The sequence below is a fragment of the Polyodon spathula genome, chromosome 1 (genome assembly GCF_017654505.1).
Source record: "Polyodon spathula isolate WHYD16114869_AA chromosome 1, ASM1765450v1, whole genome shotgun sequence".
NCBI lineage: Eukaryota > Metazoa > Chordata > Actinopteri > Acipenseriformes > Polyodontidae > Polyodon > Polyodon spathula.
In genome coordinates, this window is record NC_054534.1 from 67,595,773 (window position 1) to 67,614,605 (window position 18,833).

Here is an 18,833-nt window from a genome sequence, read left to right on the forward strand (position 1 = left end):
ACACGCCTGTTCTACAACTTTATACCATCCAACAGGCAAGACTTCCCATATAACAACATAAAACAAAATGCACTTAAGCACTGGCCTTTCTAACTAATCAGAGATAATCCCTTTATGAGCAAATGGGAACTGAGAAATAAAATGAAGGGAGTGAAATTGCATCTCCATAATATCAGCGACTAAGGGGGATTAGTTTATTCTCTGGAGGCGCACAGCAAATAAAGCACGGTTCTAAGTCTCACGCAAAGCTGCAAAAAATGCAAATGGTTTCCTAATTACCTACGGCTTATAAAGACGCACCCTCAATTAACAGCAATTAAACTTGGTGTAAATTTTATGACAAAAGGGCTGAAAATGATATGCTAATTATTACAGTCTACATCTAGTCAACAGCAGCAAACTGAAGTTCACAACAATGAAGCAGCCTTTCTTTTTTTTTTTTTAAGAGAAAGGTAATTGCTAATGTGTGCTACACACATACAGGCAAAAATAAAACGGTTTAATAAGCTGAATTTTTGGGAACATATTTTCATTTTTTATTTAGTATGTTACTGCTGAAAGAACACTTTTATTCCAGGTCAATGTATACACTTTTACAATGTTTTACAATCATTTTGTTTTGGTATTTCTTGTAATATTCAATATGGTTCTTCAGCCAAATATACAGCATGGAGAAAATGACAATGGGTTCAATTATATTATAAATTGCATTCTGAGTATGATGACCCAATGACAATCTAAAAATAATAAAGCTCACCCAAGACTTGTAACCTCTTTCTGGGTGTAATGGAAGCCTTTGTTATCCAAGAGCCTACTGCTCAGAGCACAAAATCATAAGAAATGTTTCAGAAAGCTATCTCACCACTGACTAAGGCTTCAGGGTAATTGGTTAAAACAAATTTATCTCCTCTCTGCCTCTGTGTTTATTTCCGAGGGAGACTTCGCTGCCTTATACCCCGGAACAACTGACTTATTTCTTGAAAAAGAAAAGACAGACAGAAACATTTGTTGTTCAACCTCCAAAAAGAACCCAGTATGTCAATCACTGTAGGGGACACAGAAAATATGAAATCTAAACTGGATCTGCTGCTAAAAGTTTCTAAACACAATCCAGTGTGTTTTTAAGTATGTTCCTCTGTAGCTTTGTAAGTATTAAAAGCTAGAAAGTAAAGACATGGTGCATGTATTTTGACAACATAATCCACCTGAAAAAGGTGCAGGCATTTAAATAAGAGAATCACACAGCTGGGATGGACCATATTAAAATATACTGACAATTACAACCAAAGTGTTTTGGCTTAAATGTAATGAATCCAGTCCTGTTTCAAAGCAATTCTATACATTTTGGCAGGTAAATAGTATATAGCAACATCTCTGTGTCTGAGAGCTGAACATCTTAATGAATTTCAACAAATGTTTAGATCATTCTGAAGTAGTTAAGGGGGCAACTACTCAAATGGTTCAGTTCAAATTCTCAAAAACATTTAAAACGATTGTCCTTTTTCTACCTTTGTTTTTATATTTTAATATAAACATTGGGGAACTCCAACAGCTCCATGGTGTATCTGAACCATTACTTTTGTCAACGGAGGAAGGCTTTGAGGCAAAATATATTCTGACTTTCACTGTCATTCACTACAGTAGCAGTCTTTTAATCCTGCACTAATCCTCTTTACTCAATTTGTGTAACTCAGTATATATACACACGACAGATTAATCTAGCAAAATTTAGGTAAAATATTCTTGCTGCTAGATTTACTAGATTAACACCCCAAGATTTATTTACAGTATATATACATAATGTTTTGGATTACAGTGCTCCCTCGCTATAACTCGGGTCTCAGGGGACACACAATATGAGCATTATAACCAGTGTTATAAACTGGGGAGGGAGCACCTAACACAACACACACCTGACTAAAATACAAAATAAAATAACTCCCTCTCCATAACGCATATAGTGAAGCAAAAAATGAACTTTCCGTGAATTAACCATGCATAAAGCACCATCTAATCAACGCTATACTTTTTACAAAAAAAAAAAAAAAATGTAACATTCCCACTCGTGGCTAAATGGCGGTTTGGCACTCAGTTCAAAGCGACAAACAAGCAAACCAAGTGCGAGAAAGTGAGGGAATCTGCTTGCCCCAGGTTCGGCTACCGGAGCGGGGCTGAAGCGAAGCTTAAGCTTCTCATCTCCCAGAGAAAGCAGCAGATCCTCAGATCATCTAGCAGCAGAAAAGTAAATACATTAGGAAAGACAACCACGTAATAGGCCTAATATTTATTTAGTTATAAAACGAATGCTAGATAGGATGTCTGTGTTATAAAGTGCAACGCAGCTTTTCTTCGGTTCAGATACTGTATCGAAAGGGAGAGACAGAAACAGAAGTTAGACTGAGAAGTTGTTTATAGTTTGAACAACACCGGTAAAATGTATTTATAAATATTATATATTATTATATATTATATATATATATATATATATAATATATATATGTATAGAACAATGTGTGTGTGTGTGTATATTGTTACATACAATGCCTTGCAAAAGTATTCAGACCCCTGACCAATTCTCTCATATTACTGAATTACAAATGGTACACTGACATTTCGTTCTATTCGATATTTTATTTTTAAACACTGAAACTCAAAATCAGTTATTGTAAGGTGACATTGGTTTTATGTTGGGAAATATTTAAGAAAAATAAAAAACTGAAATATCTTGCTTGCATAGGTACTCAACCCCTGTGCTGTAGAAGCTCCCAGCTTGCACCGCTGAAAGAAACTGCCCTAACGAGGACACAATTACCTTACCATTGGCCTCTACCTGTGAACCATTAAAGTTGCTGTCACATTTTCTGGATAAAAACCCCACTGTTGAAGGATCATTGGTAAGACTGTAAATCAGAAGGAAAATTAAGTCCAAAGAGCATTCTACAGAAGTTAGAAATAAAGTAATACAAATGCATAGATTAGGGAAAGTAATATCCAACTGTTTGGATATCCCAGTGAGCACAGTTGGATCAATAATCAGGAAGTGGAAGCTGCATCACACCACCCAGGCACTGCCAAGAAAAGGCCGTCCCTCAAAACTCAGCGCTCAAACAAGAAGGAGACTTGTGAGAGAAGCCACAGAGAGGCCAACAATCACTTTGAAGGAGCTATAGAGTTCAGTGGCTGGGAGTGGAGTAATAGTGCACCAGTCAACCATATCAAGAGCTCTGTATAACACTGGCATGTATGGACAGGTGGCAAGAAAGAAGCCGTTACTCAAAAAGTACCATCTGAAAGCACGTCTGGAGTTTGCCAGAAAGCATGAGAGTGACCCAGCTGCGATGTGGGAAAAGGTTTTGTGGTCAGATGAGACCAAGATGCAGCTTTTTGGCCAAAACTCAAAGCGCTATGTGTGGCGCAAACCTAACACTGCCCATGCCTCAAGACACACCATCCCTACAGTGAAGTATGGTGGTGGCAGCATCATGCTGTGGGGATGCTTCTCATCAGCAGGGACTGGGTATCTTGTTACAATTGAAGGAAGAATGGACGGAGCAAAATACAGGAAAATACTACAAGAGAATCTGCTAAAAAACTGAAGCTTGGGAAAAAATTCACCTTTCAGCAGGACAATGATCCCAAGCACAAGGCCAAAGCAACATTGGAGTGGCTCAAGAACAAAAAGGTGAATGTCCTACAGTGGTCCAGTCAAAGTCCTGACCTCAATCCCATTGAGAATCTGTGGCACTATTTGAAAATTGTGGTCCACAAGCGTCGTCCAACCAACCTGAACAACCTAGAGCAAATCTGCCAAGAAGAATGGGCCAAAATCACTCCGACACTGTGTGCAAAGCTGGTACATACTTACCCAAAAAGACTTAAAGCTGTTATTGCAGCAAAAGGTGGCTCTACCAAATATTAGGGGTTTAGGGGTTGAATACTTATGCAAGCAAGATATTTCAGTTTTTTATTTTTCTTAAATATATTTGGCTAATTAATTAATTTATTTTTAATGGAACAACAGCCTGCAATCAGAATGGAAGTTACCGGGAAAATGCATTATTTGTAGTAGATGTTTCTTATTAATATATATTTTTTTCAATGCAGCACAGTAGCAATTGTATATATATATATATATATATATATATATATATATATATATATATATATATATATATATATATATATATATATATATATATATATATATAGCGGTGTGTGTGCACACACAGTATTTATAAATATTTATTTTTGTAATGGATACTTCACTCAGATTGCAAATGACTAACAGGTTGTACACATGACACTCAAGACTGACCACCTAATAAACTCACAACATTCTCACGACCGACCACCTAATAGTACTACTGCTCCCTCCTAAGGAAAGACGACCGACCACCTAATAGTACTACTGCTCCCTCCTAAGGAAAGACACGGCATTACAGAATAACTAATGAATTATTCAATAACTGGTTACACCTGGAATCATTTTTACAATACACATGTTTCTTCCCTAACCATTACCAGTAAAGACTGAACATTAGTATTACCCCTTCTTTTGGAAGATTACCGAACACACGGCTATAACGAAACTCTCATTAAGGGAAGTGCCTTAATCTAATCTAATCAAAATAAACTGCTGATCTCTCTATTGCCAGCTGAATAACATTAACAATAATAATCACAATAACAGGCATTGAAATATTAGTGAAAATACATTGTTACACTCAAATTTTATGCAAGTTACAAGCTTACCAGTGCCATTAATCAATAAAACGAACTTCTTTATTATTTTACATTACAAATTGTTCCCTGTTACTTATTTTATATATATATATATATATAAAATGTTTCCTTTCATTCAATTTATGTTTAGCGCGTCCCATGTGTTCTACAATGGTCTGCCTAGGAGTGTAACCTACAGCGTTGCTGCATGAAGTACAAAAGAACACATTATCATCGACGTGAAATTCACCCTTGCCAAACTCGTTGAGCCAATCTTTAGGGGTGATTGTTATTGTTTTTGACATCTTTGAACAGCTCTGGATACTGCCTAAAGTAAACTGAAGCCTCATTCAGCACTGAAAAGTTGCCTGCGTTAATGTTTCTATTTGGTACGTGTACTAATTTGCTTATTATCAAACAAAACAATCTCTGACATCATAGAAAATCTGTGTTTTCCCTTGTTATTCCTGCTACTGCACTACAAAATCAAATTGGTCATGTGATACGAAAAGGTGGCCCTAAGTCTGCTTTGTGTTCATATATATGTAGGGCCTGCCCAGGTCCCAGATTGCAGGCCCTGGGCCACATCGAAACGACGGCCCAACCCTAGACCGGCCCTGGGCTGCCTTTTCTTTTTTGGAGTGTTCACATGAGAAAAAAAAAGGCTTGGCTGCCTTAAAACGCAAGTGTGAATGGGGTCTCCTGCTTCGGAATCCCCACCTCCACTCAAGACAGTGTATTTTTGGTACCCTTCTCTGCTTTCACTGCAGAAGAAAGTGCTGTATTCCAAAAGATAAAGGAGATTTTTGGTAAGTTGTGAAATTGAAGAAATAACTGCTCGACCAGTGTGTAATTACAATGGCTGAGATTGTAACAATCTATCACAGAAGGGAGGATGACACAACACGAAGGGGTAAGTCAAAGGAGATAGCCTTTGACTAACTACTGGACCCTGACAATCGATACTGCCTAGATATTGTGTCCTCAAAAAAAAAACAATTGAACTCCTAAAAACTTCCAAAAATAGCTTTTTCACTCAGATATTGATCAAGACCCCATCATGACCTTACTCTGGCAAGGCCATGCTTGGTTAATGGCATCTTAAACATATAAATCCTGACCTGTAACATAAAAGCTGTGCATTTAACAATGCAATGGGGTTCAGATGCAAGTATCCTCTTTTTACTTTAAAAAACAAAGATTGAATTAATAACTGATAAGAATTATCCACAGCTTGAGAAATCATAAAGCATGACAAAAACTATATATATATATATATATATATATATATAAAAGGATGAATAGCCACATATATTTCCTACTTTAAAAGGGTCTTCCCTTTACAAAAAATTTTCCCAATTTAATAGGAAATATTTGAAAAAATAAATAAAACTTTTTAATGATTCTCTATAAAAAGATGGTAACACTTTATAGCAGATGCACCCAGCAAAAGAAATGCTAATCTAACCATTACAGTTCTGTGGAATCCTTGAAATTAGAAGATTTAAAGCAATATAAAATTACAGCACCATATGGCAAGCTTCAGCTGCTAAGTACTCTTTAATTTTCCCCAGTTTGACACTTTGTTGGTATTCCTTGCAATCTTAGCAACTGTATTGTTTATATTTCTAAAGGTAAATGTTTTCATTAAACAAGTTTATGAAATGCTGTAACCCCCTGTACTGTATGAAGGCACTCTCTCAGATAAATTAGGTAATGCATTCCTGTCAAACTTAACATGCTCCCTAAGGATTAAATAACATCCTTTTTCAGATGTCGCTCTTTGTTTAAGAGACATGTTATAAATGCCAGAAAGATTTTCTTCTAAAATTGTTTAAAATCAGAGTACTTGAAATAGGCATTGCTAATGGCTGAAAAAAGAAAGATATTTCAAGTGTTCGTATCCCCTTCCCCACAGTTCATATGTTTATTAAAAATGTAAGTAGAATAATGGTTCATTCTCCAATTATTTTAAATATGCCAGTAGAGAGTTCAGTTGGGGTGGGGAGTAAAAGCATGTCAGATTACAGTATAATGTACACGGAAGAAATCACGTTTTTACTACATCCAAGTCTGCTTATTAGCATGGCATGTAACTTCTTATATATAGCATCCTCATTATATTTGCGACACAGGAAGAAGAAACCCAATAACAAGCAAGGTCTCAGACAGAAAAGAATGATATGTTCTGGTACTCAACATTAGGTTTCACTGCAATAAGTGTGTTTCAAGCTCTTCATGGGGTTTTGTTTGGTTTAGTTTTCTTTGTTTTTTTGTTTAAGTGCTCTCTGACTTAAAGTTTTGGAACTTCAGCCACCAGATATAGGAATCATTACACCAAAAAGCATGGCAGCAGTCAGTAGGTGATGATGGCGGTGTTGTGTTGAGGGTTTTGTGGGCAAAGTCATGACCCTTGACTCAATGATAAAGTAAGCTATTAATATGAACTTCCATCAGTAGAGGCTGGTTACAAAGAACCCTGCTGCTAAACACCAAAGGAGTTACCCCTTGAGGGGATTCAATGCATGAAGAGATGCTAATTAAATTGAGTGTCCTTGTCTCATAAATGGGAAAGTGAAACACTGTTACCCACCTATAATTAAAGTCTGGTATGTCTAAGGACTGCTGTACCACTCCGAGTCTGAATATGGCTGTATATAACTGTATTGTCATTCACCAGTAACAGACGCCATTCTCTAATTCAGCTATAAGTGTGACCATATAATTGTGAACATGTAATCAGAAAGTATGTACCAATACTAAAAAAAAAATGTTCTGCACTGAATTGTTTCAAGCAGCTAGAGAGTTAATGTATCAATGTGGTCAGTTCTTGGTCAATTGTTACATGTCTATTGAGGAAATTTAAAGTGGTGGCATCAAATTTAAAAATGAAAATCATCACCTAGATGTTCGTGTTTGAAACTGGTTTGCATCCACATCCACCTAGCTTTCTTTCATTTCAGTGCCCTTCTCAGTTTGGTTCAAAAGCACGTCCAGGATAAGTAATAAAAGTGGCCATATAGCCCAAGATCTTCATGGTTTCCAAGTGAGCAACAATAATTTGATAGTTTGTGAATGCTTTTAACGTCTATTTATTAAACACACACACCATTTATATATATATACACACACATACATACATACATACACACACACACACACACACACATATATATATATATATATATATATATAAAATCAGATAATCAGTATGTTCCCTTTAAGAATATCCTGGAAATTTAGATCCAAGGCACAGACACAAGCAACGAAATTTTAAAAATACATAAATAAAAGTACAACATTAGCCAGTCAGTACACAAAACACTGACAAAACAAGGCTTTCAAAGTTACCAATCCTTGGAAACTGACAACTAAGCAAAACTGAGGGCAGCCATCACAAAAAAGCCCAGTGGTAAGAGCCACTGGACAAAGCCAGAAACCCAGTGGTCTGAATTCTAGGACCGCCATGGTTTGCTGTTGGAATGGAAGTTGGTCTCACAGAAAGAGTGTGTGCCATAATGCCCTGCAGAATTCCTTGTGCAATTCTTGTACAAAACTGACAGAAGACGATACAGTGTCCATTTACTTACAGCAAGTACATTTCAAAAGGACGCTATGAACTGTTTTGGGGATAAAAATGACCCTGCTAAATCCAATTTAACGTCTACTGCATGCAGAATAGATACGAGTGAAAATAGTTCTATAGTGAAAATGTTCTATAGCAGAAGAACAGAATTACCTGCAAACTGACTGTCAGTGTCATATTAATCTGTTTAGCTGGCAAGAAAGCTTGTGATACCATGAAAGAAAAAAAAATTCTAAAACATTTAATACTGAAACAGGAGTATTGATTTTACTTGTACCACCACTTTTTCTCCCAATAACAATTATTTTACAACTTTACATACTAAAAGAAACATTTTGTATATGTCATTGCCACATAAAGCCACACATGGCTTTATATGTACAGAGATTTTCATATGAACAGCAATTTCTTACAACACAAAACAATCTGCCTGCAGTATAATAACGTGCCACTGGTAGTCTAAGTGTGCATTGATGATTAAGCAACAGTAGCAACATTAGAGAATTATTGCAAGGCAAATTGTATACATTAGTAACTTAGATTAGGAAACCTTTCAAATGCCAGAGCCTGGTGTTTATTCATCTAAAGTTTTGTGATGGGAGACTGCGTTTTAGATAAGAAAGTGGACCTATTTTTTCAGAAGAGCAACCACAGACAAGTTGTAATCCCTTTTGTTTTCTAAATTTGCTTAAAAAAAAAAGTCCAAAAGGGCAATTTAAAAAAGTAGAAGTAGCCACGTCATTTCTGAGAGCAAAAACTGGCCATTAATTACTTGTTTTTAGATCTAAACCAGCTATAAAAAAATCATAAGTTTTAACAGATTTTCAATCAATATTGCTTAGCATTTTGGTGATTGCATTAGAAGATACAGTTTAAAAGATAGCTTATATAATCTTACGCCACCTTGTTTTTTTGAGGGGGGTTTTGTATTGTGAGCCAGCTCACAGACCTAATGATAGGTGCAGGGGGAGATAATTGAGCAATAAGCTACAGGTGCTGATAGGTAGGATTAGTTAAGGAAAAACATTACTTTTGATTGACAGAATTGGCCAGTACCTGTAGCCTATGTAGCCAGCAAATGTCTCCTCAAGACAAGATATATAAAAGTGCCAGGCAGGCGGTTGCATGGGAGAGAAAGAAGGAGAAAGCATACCAGATCGAGAGGAGAACAGGAGCAGCAAGATCTTTGCCAGCTTTTGTAGAAACAGGAACTCTCAAGCCCAACACCAGCCCGAGGATTTGGACACCAGACCAACACCTAAAAGGTCTGGGGTTTAAAGTGTCAACCAAATTTGTTTTGATGTAAAAAATAAATAAATAAAAAAAATAAAACTAGTTGATTGCAATGCCATTTTGGATCAAAGCTTTGGGGAAACAGGATTTTTTTTTTTGTGGACTGTTTTATTTAAACCTTTTTGTTTTCCATTGCATGCATGATGGTCAGGGGTACCTGTGATGCCAGCCGATAAAAAGAAATAATAAAAACCTTGTGTAAAAATGAACTGTTCGCGACTGTCTTATTTCCATGCAATTATCTGTGCCTACATCTGACTACCTTACTGTATCTATATAGATACAGATATATATCTCCAGGCAATCCTTGACTTACGACGCACGGCACTTACGACTCTTTTGCATTATTACCCTGCTTCGACTTTACGATATCGATACAGCATTACGACACGGCGAGACCTGAGCCATGCTTCAGGTGTCCAAACTGCAGTACTTGCCATGGTCGCCCTGACTTAGTCAAGCATTTTTAAATTATTTATTTTATTTTATTTGTTTTTTTTATGCATGTAACTTCTTTTTGTTTTTAATGCATTTGCTGTTAACAATGACTGATAAGAGCAACTGACTCAAAACGAAACCTAAGCTGTGAACTCTATCACATGATGAGGGGCTTAACATCTGGCGATCGTATTTCCTGCTAGGGATACCACACACACAATGAACACGTCATTGGAAAGCCCCTAGTCTGTACTTTTAAACAAGCCAGGTGTGTGTCTGAGTAATATGCGCGTCACCGGGCTGTGTAAAGAGTTAAATAAATATTTGCATGAGTACACTATAACGGGTCATTTTTGTAAAACTATATTATCTGTCTGAAGAGTCAGGAACGTAACCCAGGTTTATAACATTGTTCCTATGGGAAAATGCGCTTCGACTTATAACGCAACTTGCAGGAACCAAATAATCCACACATCTCCAGATGTCTGTCCCAATACTTGTTGGAGATGTATTACAGGTGGTAAAAGAAAACACCCCTGTGAAAGAATACATCTTTTCTGGATACAATAAATTAGAGGGTGACTGATGTATTGACATACAGTTCTGCATAATGCAGAGTTATTACCAGTGTCTTTTTAATCACACTGATATGGTAGGTGTGAACTCTGTGTTTAAACGGTCTAGAGGGGCTGGGTGGCAAAGTGGATTGGCAACTGGATCCAGGCTGGTAGTGCAATCAAATAAAATGCATTTCAGTTTTGTTGGTGAAGACCAATGTGAAGTGGGGCTCTTAAACTCTGCACTTGGTGGATGAGTGTCCACAAAAAACAAATGACAATAAACTATAGTCAATTAGGTCAAGCAGGCATTTCTATACCAGGTTGGGTGAAAAATATATAAACTGTAAGTTCATGTTTAATGTAGAGCACAAGATATTTAATTAAAAAAAAATACAATTACAGATGTCTTATGACATGTTAAGTAGAAACGGGCATTCTCTTAATAAGTAATTAGATTTTTTTTTCTCCCCTAATAAAGATTATTGTTTTAACTATCCTTCATTTGCATATATTAAGAAAAGTGGATGATGCGTGCATCTTGCACCAAGTATTAAAATCCAGCAAGAGTTGTTTTCTTTCAGGCTGCTTTCTTCTAAAATGACATACAACAAGACAAAATAGTAATGCTAATATTGATAGTTTGTCCATTACAGGTTGGCTAACTGTCCACTGGAACAGTTACAAAGCTGTTAGTTTCGATTTCACAAGGCCAATCAATACGGAGGCATACTGTTTCAATTTTGCCTGCATTGATTTTTTTTGTAACACCACAACCTCGGAGCATTCATCTTTCTGATAGAAGGAAGATTTGATTTACTGAAGAAAAATGGGAGACCGCATCGCAAAGATTTTTCCGGCAAGCCTGTGACAAAGAAAAAGATGAATGTCCCTCAGGCTGGGAAGCCTCTAGCTTAAGGGCATCCATTAGATTGAACACACTGAAGCTGCCGAAAACGAGCTGCTTAGAAGAGAAGGGGAGGTTGCATTTAAAAATTAGGCTGATCTCTTACCAAACGATCGGGGGAAGCAATACTAAAATCTCATTATAAAAAGGGAGACTGCAAGAACTTTGACTTTGTGTTCTCTCGTGATCACTTTTACATTGACAGCTCTACTTCTAGACACAATTCCATCCTGTGACGAGGCGCAAAGACATCATCTTAAAACCAGGAGTGAATCTCCATGGTACATTAGTCAACCTATTAGAATGCAATGAAGGACGATATGAGAAAAGGGGAGTGCGTCCTCTGAGACTTCAACCCGGCATTCTCCATCATCTCTCCTCATCTTTCTAACATTCAGCCACTTTACCAGGTGTCATCTACATGAAAGATGATTTGTCTTCTGACCCAAATAAACACAATGGCTGCTCCATAGTCTGTACCAAAAATAAAAAATAAATGACTTATGCCACTCTGCTCATTTGCGTCAGTGACAGTAATGTATGGATGAACAGGTACTCTCGCCTGTCCCTCGTGTTTCCCCGAATCACACAACATTTGAAAAAAGCAATGACAGTAAAGGGCAAGCTCTTATCAGAGCACTGAGGACAATACTTTCTTTGTTTGCCAGACAAACCCCCAGGACTTTTAACAATCCAGCCAAAAGGAAAGGAAGCAAGCACGAAAAAAAAAACCTAACACCTCTTCTCTCTGGTGGCAGAAGCTGGTGTAAGCTGGATATTAAGACACAAATTGCATTCCGGCAGGTCACTGGATGTCACAAAATATTAGATGCCTGCTGTGAGAAAACAATTCCTATCAGCTTCTGGGAAAATAACATTTTACTTTTTTATTGAATGGAAACTTTGGGGAATATGTCTTTATGAAACGCTACGAGGGCTTGCAAATTTTACACCTTCACAAAAGACTCTAATCAAAGCTGGTGCTATCTTTGCAGTGGCAGATTTCATTCGGACTCAAAATTGAATTTGCAATGTTTTTTCTTTCCCCTCCCTCCCTCCCGTTTGCAGTTATGTTGCAGTACCAGATGTTTCTCAAATGCCACATGCTGGGGCTCCATTGCCGAATGCAGCACCTGACCTTCTCGGTAATTGACGAAAAATATTGATGTAATGGCACAGGTCTGATTGTGATTTATTAAAACCACTGCCGATCCCAGGCTGTCTGCCAGCATTGCTGATCGCATGGCATTAGGCAAGCCATCAATATCAAAACAAAATAAATGACATTAATGGGGAAGTATTGGAGCTTTAGAGCTTGATCTCAGAGCAAATTATATGGGTCTGTGCGGGTGCAGGCGAAAAAAAAAAACACACACACAAAAAAAATGAATACCACAACCCAAGTATGTATACATTTACTGAGATTAAAGCTAGCATAGCAAGAGAAAGGGGGCTTAAAAGACGCCTGTTACACTTAAAGAAAGACATTTTAAATAGTATGGTTCATTAAGAAATATGTATTCTGTTTAAGTTTGCTTTGAGCCACAATTATAGTGAAAAAAACATGATTGTGGTTATAAGCACATAACAGTAACTTGATTTTCAAAGGGGGAAAACCACTTGGAAAGCAGCAGATATATATAAGAAGGGAACGCAAGGTTACTGTGATTTTAAATGCCCTTCATGTAAAGTACACCCAGTCAAACAACACACAATGGAAGTTTGGAAGGCTTTATATAGACTGGCAAGTCCAACTTTCATCATTGTGTGCTTATTTCAGTGTCATTGCCAGACACTCTCTCCCCCCACCCCCTCCTCACCAGACTGAAATTTTGCCACAGTAGCATCCATTTTTTGTTGTTATTTTTTTTCAACAAATCAGTAACAAAATACAGATTCAATAATTGTATATTTCCCCCTGATAAGCAGAAAGGGATGGCTTTGGGTGCAAGAGTAATCCAAACAGCTTCAGAGCTGGGTTGGCAGCACTCTTTCTTGCTGTAATAGAACTAATCAAGTTCTTAAGATTCATTACAAAATCCCGTTTCCAGTATTCTGTATGTGTGAACATTTTAATTAGTTGATCTTGGAATTCTCACACAGCCGTTAACAAGATTAAGACACTCATCAGTAAGCTCCAGAGGTCTTTGCTTATTGCAGACTACTGTAGAAATGTGATAATTAGTGATATTTCAATAGAGGAGGGAAAAGGTTCTGTCCTAAAGCACTGGTAAAACTCATCTTTTCTTTTTTTTTTTCTTTTTTTTTTACATAACTCAATGTTAGTTTACATACTGATCCAGTATGTTTTATTGTTAGTTCTTGTGAAAGCTAATGTGTCTGTGCTTACACTGCTCTAAGTTAAGAGGAGAACACACTTAAGGGTTAAGATAAGAGCTCTCTATGTTCCACCTTAAACCCAAATGTACTTTGATGGCCTACTATAGGAAACTCTAAACAAGGCAGAACAGTTTGCCTTAGGCTAGACTTTAAAATCACAACTTCAAATAATTAGTGGGGCTAAACCGGGACCTGCCAATCGACTAAAATCCCAACACACTGTCAGGGGGCACTGTGTTGCTGGAGGGGCCGTGCCTTATATAACAGACAGCACAGAACAAACTGGACTTTGCTTTGTGGAGAAAACACCTCTCAGCACTTTCCAAAGGAGAGTTGGCTCACGTGTCCCACTGCAACACCTGGAACACAAATCCAGGGCCTACATTCACACCTACATCTGGGTGCCTTAAATCAGTAGGGGCATTCCTTCACCCTGATCTCCTACATCTCTCAACAATGAACATTACCTGTAACAGTGAGCAGCATTTCTGAAATGTTGGTTACCTTGGAGCAGAGCTCCCCCAGGCTCCATGCTTGTCTGTGAGGATGTGGATGATTTTCTGGATCAGCTGAGTTGCCGTCACATGGTCCCGATATTTGGCTGCTCGTATCAAATGATCACACATCTTCTCTTCATCTCGTTTTTCTGCTGAATACTGGGCGCTCTGAGACTGTCAAGAGAATCAACATTGTAAGTTTTAAACATAATCTAATCATACTATTTACCAATAGATGAAAGATTTTGTTCCCATCTGCACTTCAGTGCAACTCAAAGGGAAATAAATATTACAGGCTGCATCACACCTTCTATATAATGTTTATATTGTAGATGTGTTTGCTGGTTAGCATGTACAGGTACATTCCTTTTATGAATATGTATAATGCAAGTTTGATAATTAATGTAAGTTTAAATATACCATGATTGAAATGTAATTATAAAAGGTAATGTGGTGAGTAGCACTTGATATATACTGGAGATGAAATCTGTAAAGAGGGCTACAAATCACTCCAGATGGGGACCCAAATTTCTGAAACAGACACCCCTGCTGGACAGTCTGCTTGGCTACTTGAACGTCTTGAAAGGGATTTGAAATCAGACTTTTTCTATTTCAAACGGGACTCCATCAGCCAGTTAGGATGGTAGGCTGGCAGAACTCAATCTCACAAACTCACGCTGTTGGTGAAAGTCACCAACTAAATGGGTGTCTGAAGCGCTAGACTTTTGATTGTCTGCCTGCACAAGTTGTTTCTAGCTAGTTTTATATCTTCTTGCCTCACAACTGAACCGAAAGGCTTTTAATGCATATACTACACATGCTAGTGGCCCAAAAAAAAAAAGAGGAAAAACAAAAAAGATTAGGCAAAAACATGACCAATTCACAATTGGCTAGCTCCACAATCTCTGAGGGACAGTGGGAGACCCATGCAAGTCAATGCTTGTAACATATGTGCTTTTTAAGAAAATTTCAATAGCCCAGTTTTAATTGGTTCATAAGATGTCATTGTTACATTAGTTGTACAGTTCTAAAAAAGCAAACCAGTAAGCAGTAAACATTCTAAAGTGCTCTATAATGGATCCTCCTCTCCAATTTGAACAGCAACCTCTCATATTTGACATAAAATCCATAGGTTTAAATCACATTAGAAGGCTATTCTTTTCTAATTGTCAATCTCTGTCTCTTTGTGGAACATTCAAGTCAAGTTTGACCTTAAAACATGATAAAATGGAAATCTGACAAATTGTTTTATACAAACAGCAGAGCTTAAAACATTAACCCATTCACAGATCTGCATTCTTACTGGAAACTGTTACCGATGATCTGTATCCGTGGGGTTTACTAAATGCAGGAAATGCTTTAACATGCTGTTTTCTCCATATGTTACCAATATATTTTATAACAATACTGGTTGGTTTTGTTATTTTATTAATGCATGTATGCCAGCAGACAGAAATATGACCAACTTAGCGTAGCATTTTCACGCTCCTTCATGCAGCAATGCTGGTGCTTCAGTTGTGGGAACAGAAAATGACAAGCAGAGGCATCTGCATACATGTTACTTAAATCATCTCTTAGTGAATGCTTTTAAAAGAGTAATTAGTAAATGTCATTATAATAAGCCCCCCCCCCGCCCCACAAAGGGCTTTGCCCACTGGATCCGTTCCGTCATTTATCATCCGTCATCCAAAGAAGTGCGTCAATCCATTGCACACTAGACGCATTAATATCATACCTCACAGCGCTGATGTGCAGTTGAGGCTTTGTAGTAAATATACCGTTTCAGTACTTTAAACAATAAATTCAACTTTTTTAATTCTTACACAACGTTGAACAGAAACAAATGTTAAATGTAGAGAATGGATAGAGAAATTCTATCACTTTCAAGTACTTCCCTTCTTTTCTGACTTAAGCCCTGACCGCTCTTGCCTTGTTGTGCTTCTTTCTCCGATATGGGTTTCGCAGGTTACACCATGTTTCTTTACTTCTTCCATTACAATTGAAATAAAAAAGCATATGCTTGTAATAACCTATACTGCACAAAATCCACATTTCATTTTTTATAATACATATCGTTCATGCTCAAGTCCGCAGCAATGTCTTTCCATATGCCCCCCCAGTCTTTGGATGTACCATAAATAAATTTTTGTTTGGCGGCGCACACAACTAGCTTTTCCATTTTGTTCAGGTAACTGCAAGAACCCATGGGTCTTCCCACTCATTTTTCATTGGTCAATGTTATTTTTAACGCAGGCCAAATCGGATCAAACTGAACTTCGATTCCAAAACAGACGCACCACCGTCGTACAACGGTTAAGGAGAAATAGGGAATGCACATGATCGTTTTCTTCTTAGACGTAAGTTAAAATTGGATGCATGATCGGATTCAGTGTGAATGGTCTTTAGAAGTTGAGAAATGTATTACCCAGGTGATTTACGACCCTTGATGCGTGAATACAAATCTAATCCTTTCGATTTACCGTTGTGTCAGAGTCTGAAACTTTGTAGCACAGCAGCAAAATACCAAACACTATAAGGAAAACCACCTCCGATCTCACCATCCTCAGATCACACTTAGCAGAGATCAGTGAACTGCGACCGATAGAAACAATCCTTCACAAAACAACAAAGATAGTGAGGAAGAAAATAACGATAACGAAGCAGTCTCTGCTGCAGTGCCACCCAAAGGCCATTCACACAATACTCTGAATTACAGCATCCAGAGCATTTTTGGGCATAACTGCATTTTTAACAACTCAAAAGTCAGTGTGAAATTTGATTAATCTGATATTAGCCAAAAGAAAAAGCCAAGATACTAACCGACAGAGTCTAATTATTATTAAGAAATAAATAAATAAACAAACAAATAAATAAATAAATAAAATAGTTTGTGATTTTTAATAAGAAAAGATTTGTTAAATTTTATCTGTGTGTTTCTTTTTTTCTTTTTGTGCTGGTAGTATACAAAATATAATACAAGCTACTGTACAGACGTAACCAAAATAGTAAAAAGCCACCTCAGAGGTCCGTGACATCAAGCGGCCTCGTCCATTGTGACGGAACTCCTTGGTGGCTTTTTACTATCTGATTATGTACAGTAGCTTGTACTTTATTCTCTATGTAATTAATTAAGAGACACAGAGTTGACTCATTACATTATTTTTCTGTACATGAATGAGTTTCACTACAAGGAAAAAACAAGTAAAATAAAATACCAGTATATTTTAGATCTTTACAGCCAGTTCAAAACATTCAACATCTGTTGTAGACTAACAGGAGGTTTCTTATTCAAATACAGCTACCAAAAAAAAAAAAAGTTGAGTCCATTCACTCAGCAGTTAAAATTGCTGTAATTTTATTCAAAAGTGTAAACACAGATTAATTTTGTGTCTAATAAATGTAGTAATTGGTTGTCTAAAGTTCAATTGCTTAGATGGCACTAATTTGCGCTCAGTCCACCCACACAGTCTACTATCGTCATACAATTCAGCAAAGTTCAGTGGTCTTATATGAATAGATCAGTACTGTTGAAATAAAAACTGGGGTAGTCAAAAGGACTTGATTCCCTTACGATAACTAGAAACTATTATGACGTCAGTGTATGGTCTTGCACTGTAAGTGCTAAACTGCTACAAAAGTAAAACATGTTTAATACAAGGGCAGTTCTGCATAGCGGCTGTTTCAAGACTAGTTTTGAAAGTCATTTTGACAGACTGCATTAAGTTTGTTTGCTTTACCTGCATTGACTCCTCTGTTTTACAGTCCTTTTCAATTTGACACAAGGGAATTATGTCTCAGTGACACTTTTGGCTCTAGGATTATCCAATCAAAATCCAATTACTGCATGGAAAAGTTGGGCCTAACAAGGCTGAGTAATCAATCAATCAATCAATCATCATTACACACACACAGTGCTACCCAGTTATAACGCGACCAGTTATAGTTCAGGATTGGGGTTATAACACGCTAAGATCGTGGTGCCCATTTTCCCCATGATGCGATCTGACCCAGAAACGTTGTTTTATTGTTGTTTTACAATACCGTATTTAAACCCATTTAATTTGAAACGGGGGAATACAGTACTTATAAAGCTCCCACGCTTGCACTTTTTTTCTAAAAGTAAAAACAAACCATTCGTTAATGTTACAAAAAAATACAAGTGTGTATAACTGTCCTTTGATTCTGTGTTACTTATTTACAGTTTAAAACATTTATTATAAAAAAATATGCAATTTAAATAAGAGTGGTGCAAACTTTAAACTGGAGGAAAAGTAGTCTCTATTACACTGTATGTATTGTAACAACCCAGGATTTATACTGTTACACGACTGGTCTACAGGCCCTGTGTATGTGTAAGCAGGGAAGCGGTAAGCTTGCCTCTGCCAAGATTGATTGGCATGAAAACCCACACCAACGCGGAAAGAGCTGACAGCCAAGTCAAACAAGTGGCTGTGTGAATGTTAGTTGTTTTTGGTGTGGCCCAGGCTGACAGG

The 18,833-nt window shown here is 37.2% G+C and overlaps 1 protein-coding gene across 4 annotated transcripts in view; it reads right to left on the reverse strand.

Annotated features, from left to right (window-relative positions):
* lrba (LPS responsive beige-like anchor protein) overlaps positions 1 to 18,833 on the reverse strand; it is a 283,887-nt gene that overhangs the window by 128,471 nt on the left and 136,583 nt on the right. For all 4 annotated transcript variants that reach the window (XM_041260260.1, XM_041260269.1, XM_041260252.1 and 1 more), the window contains one exon: positions 14,348 to 14,514. In XM_041260260.1, coding sequence (XP_041116194.1) covers positions 14,348 to 14,514 — 167 coding nt within the window. The remainder of the gene's footprint in view (positions 1 to 14,347; positions 14,515 to 18,833) is intronic.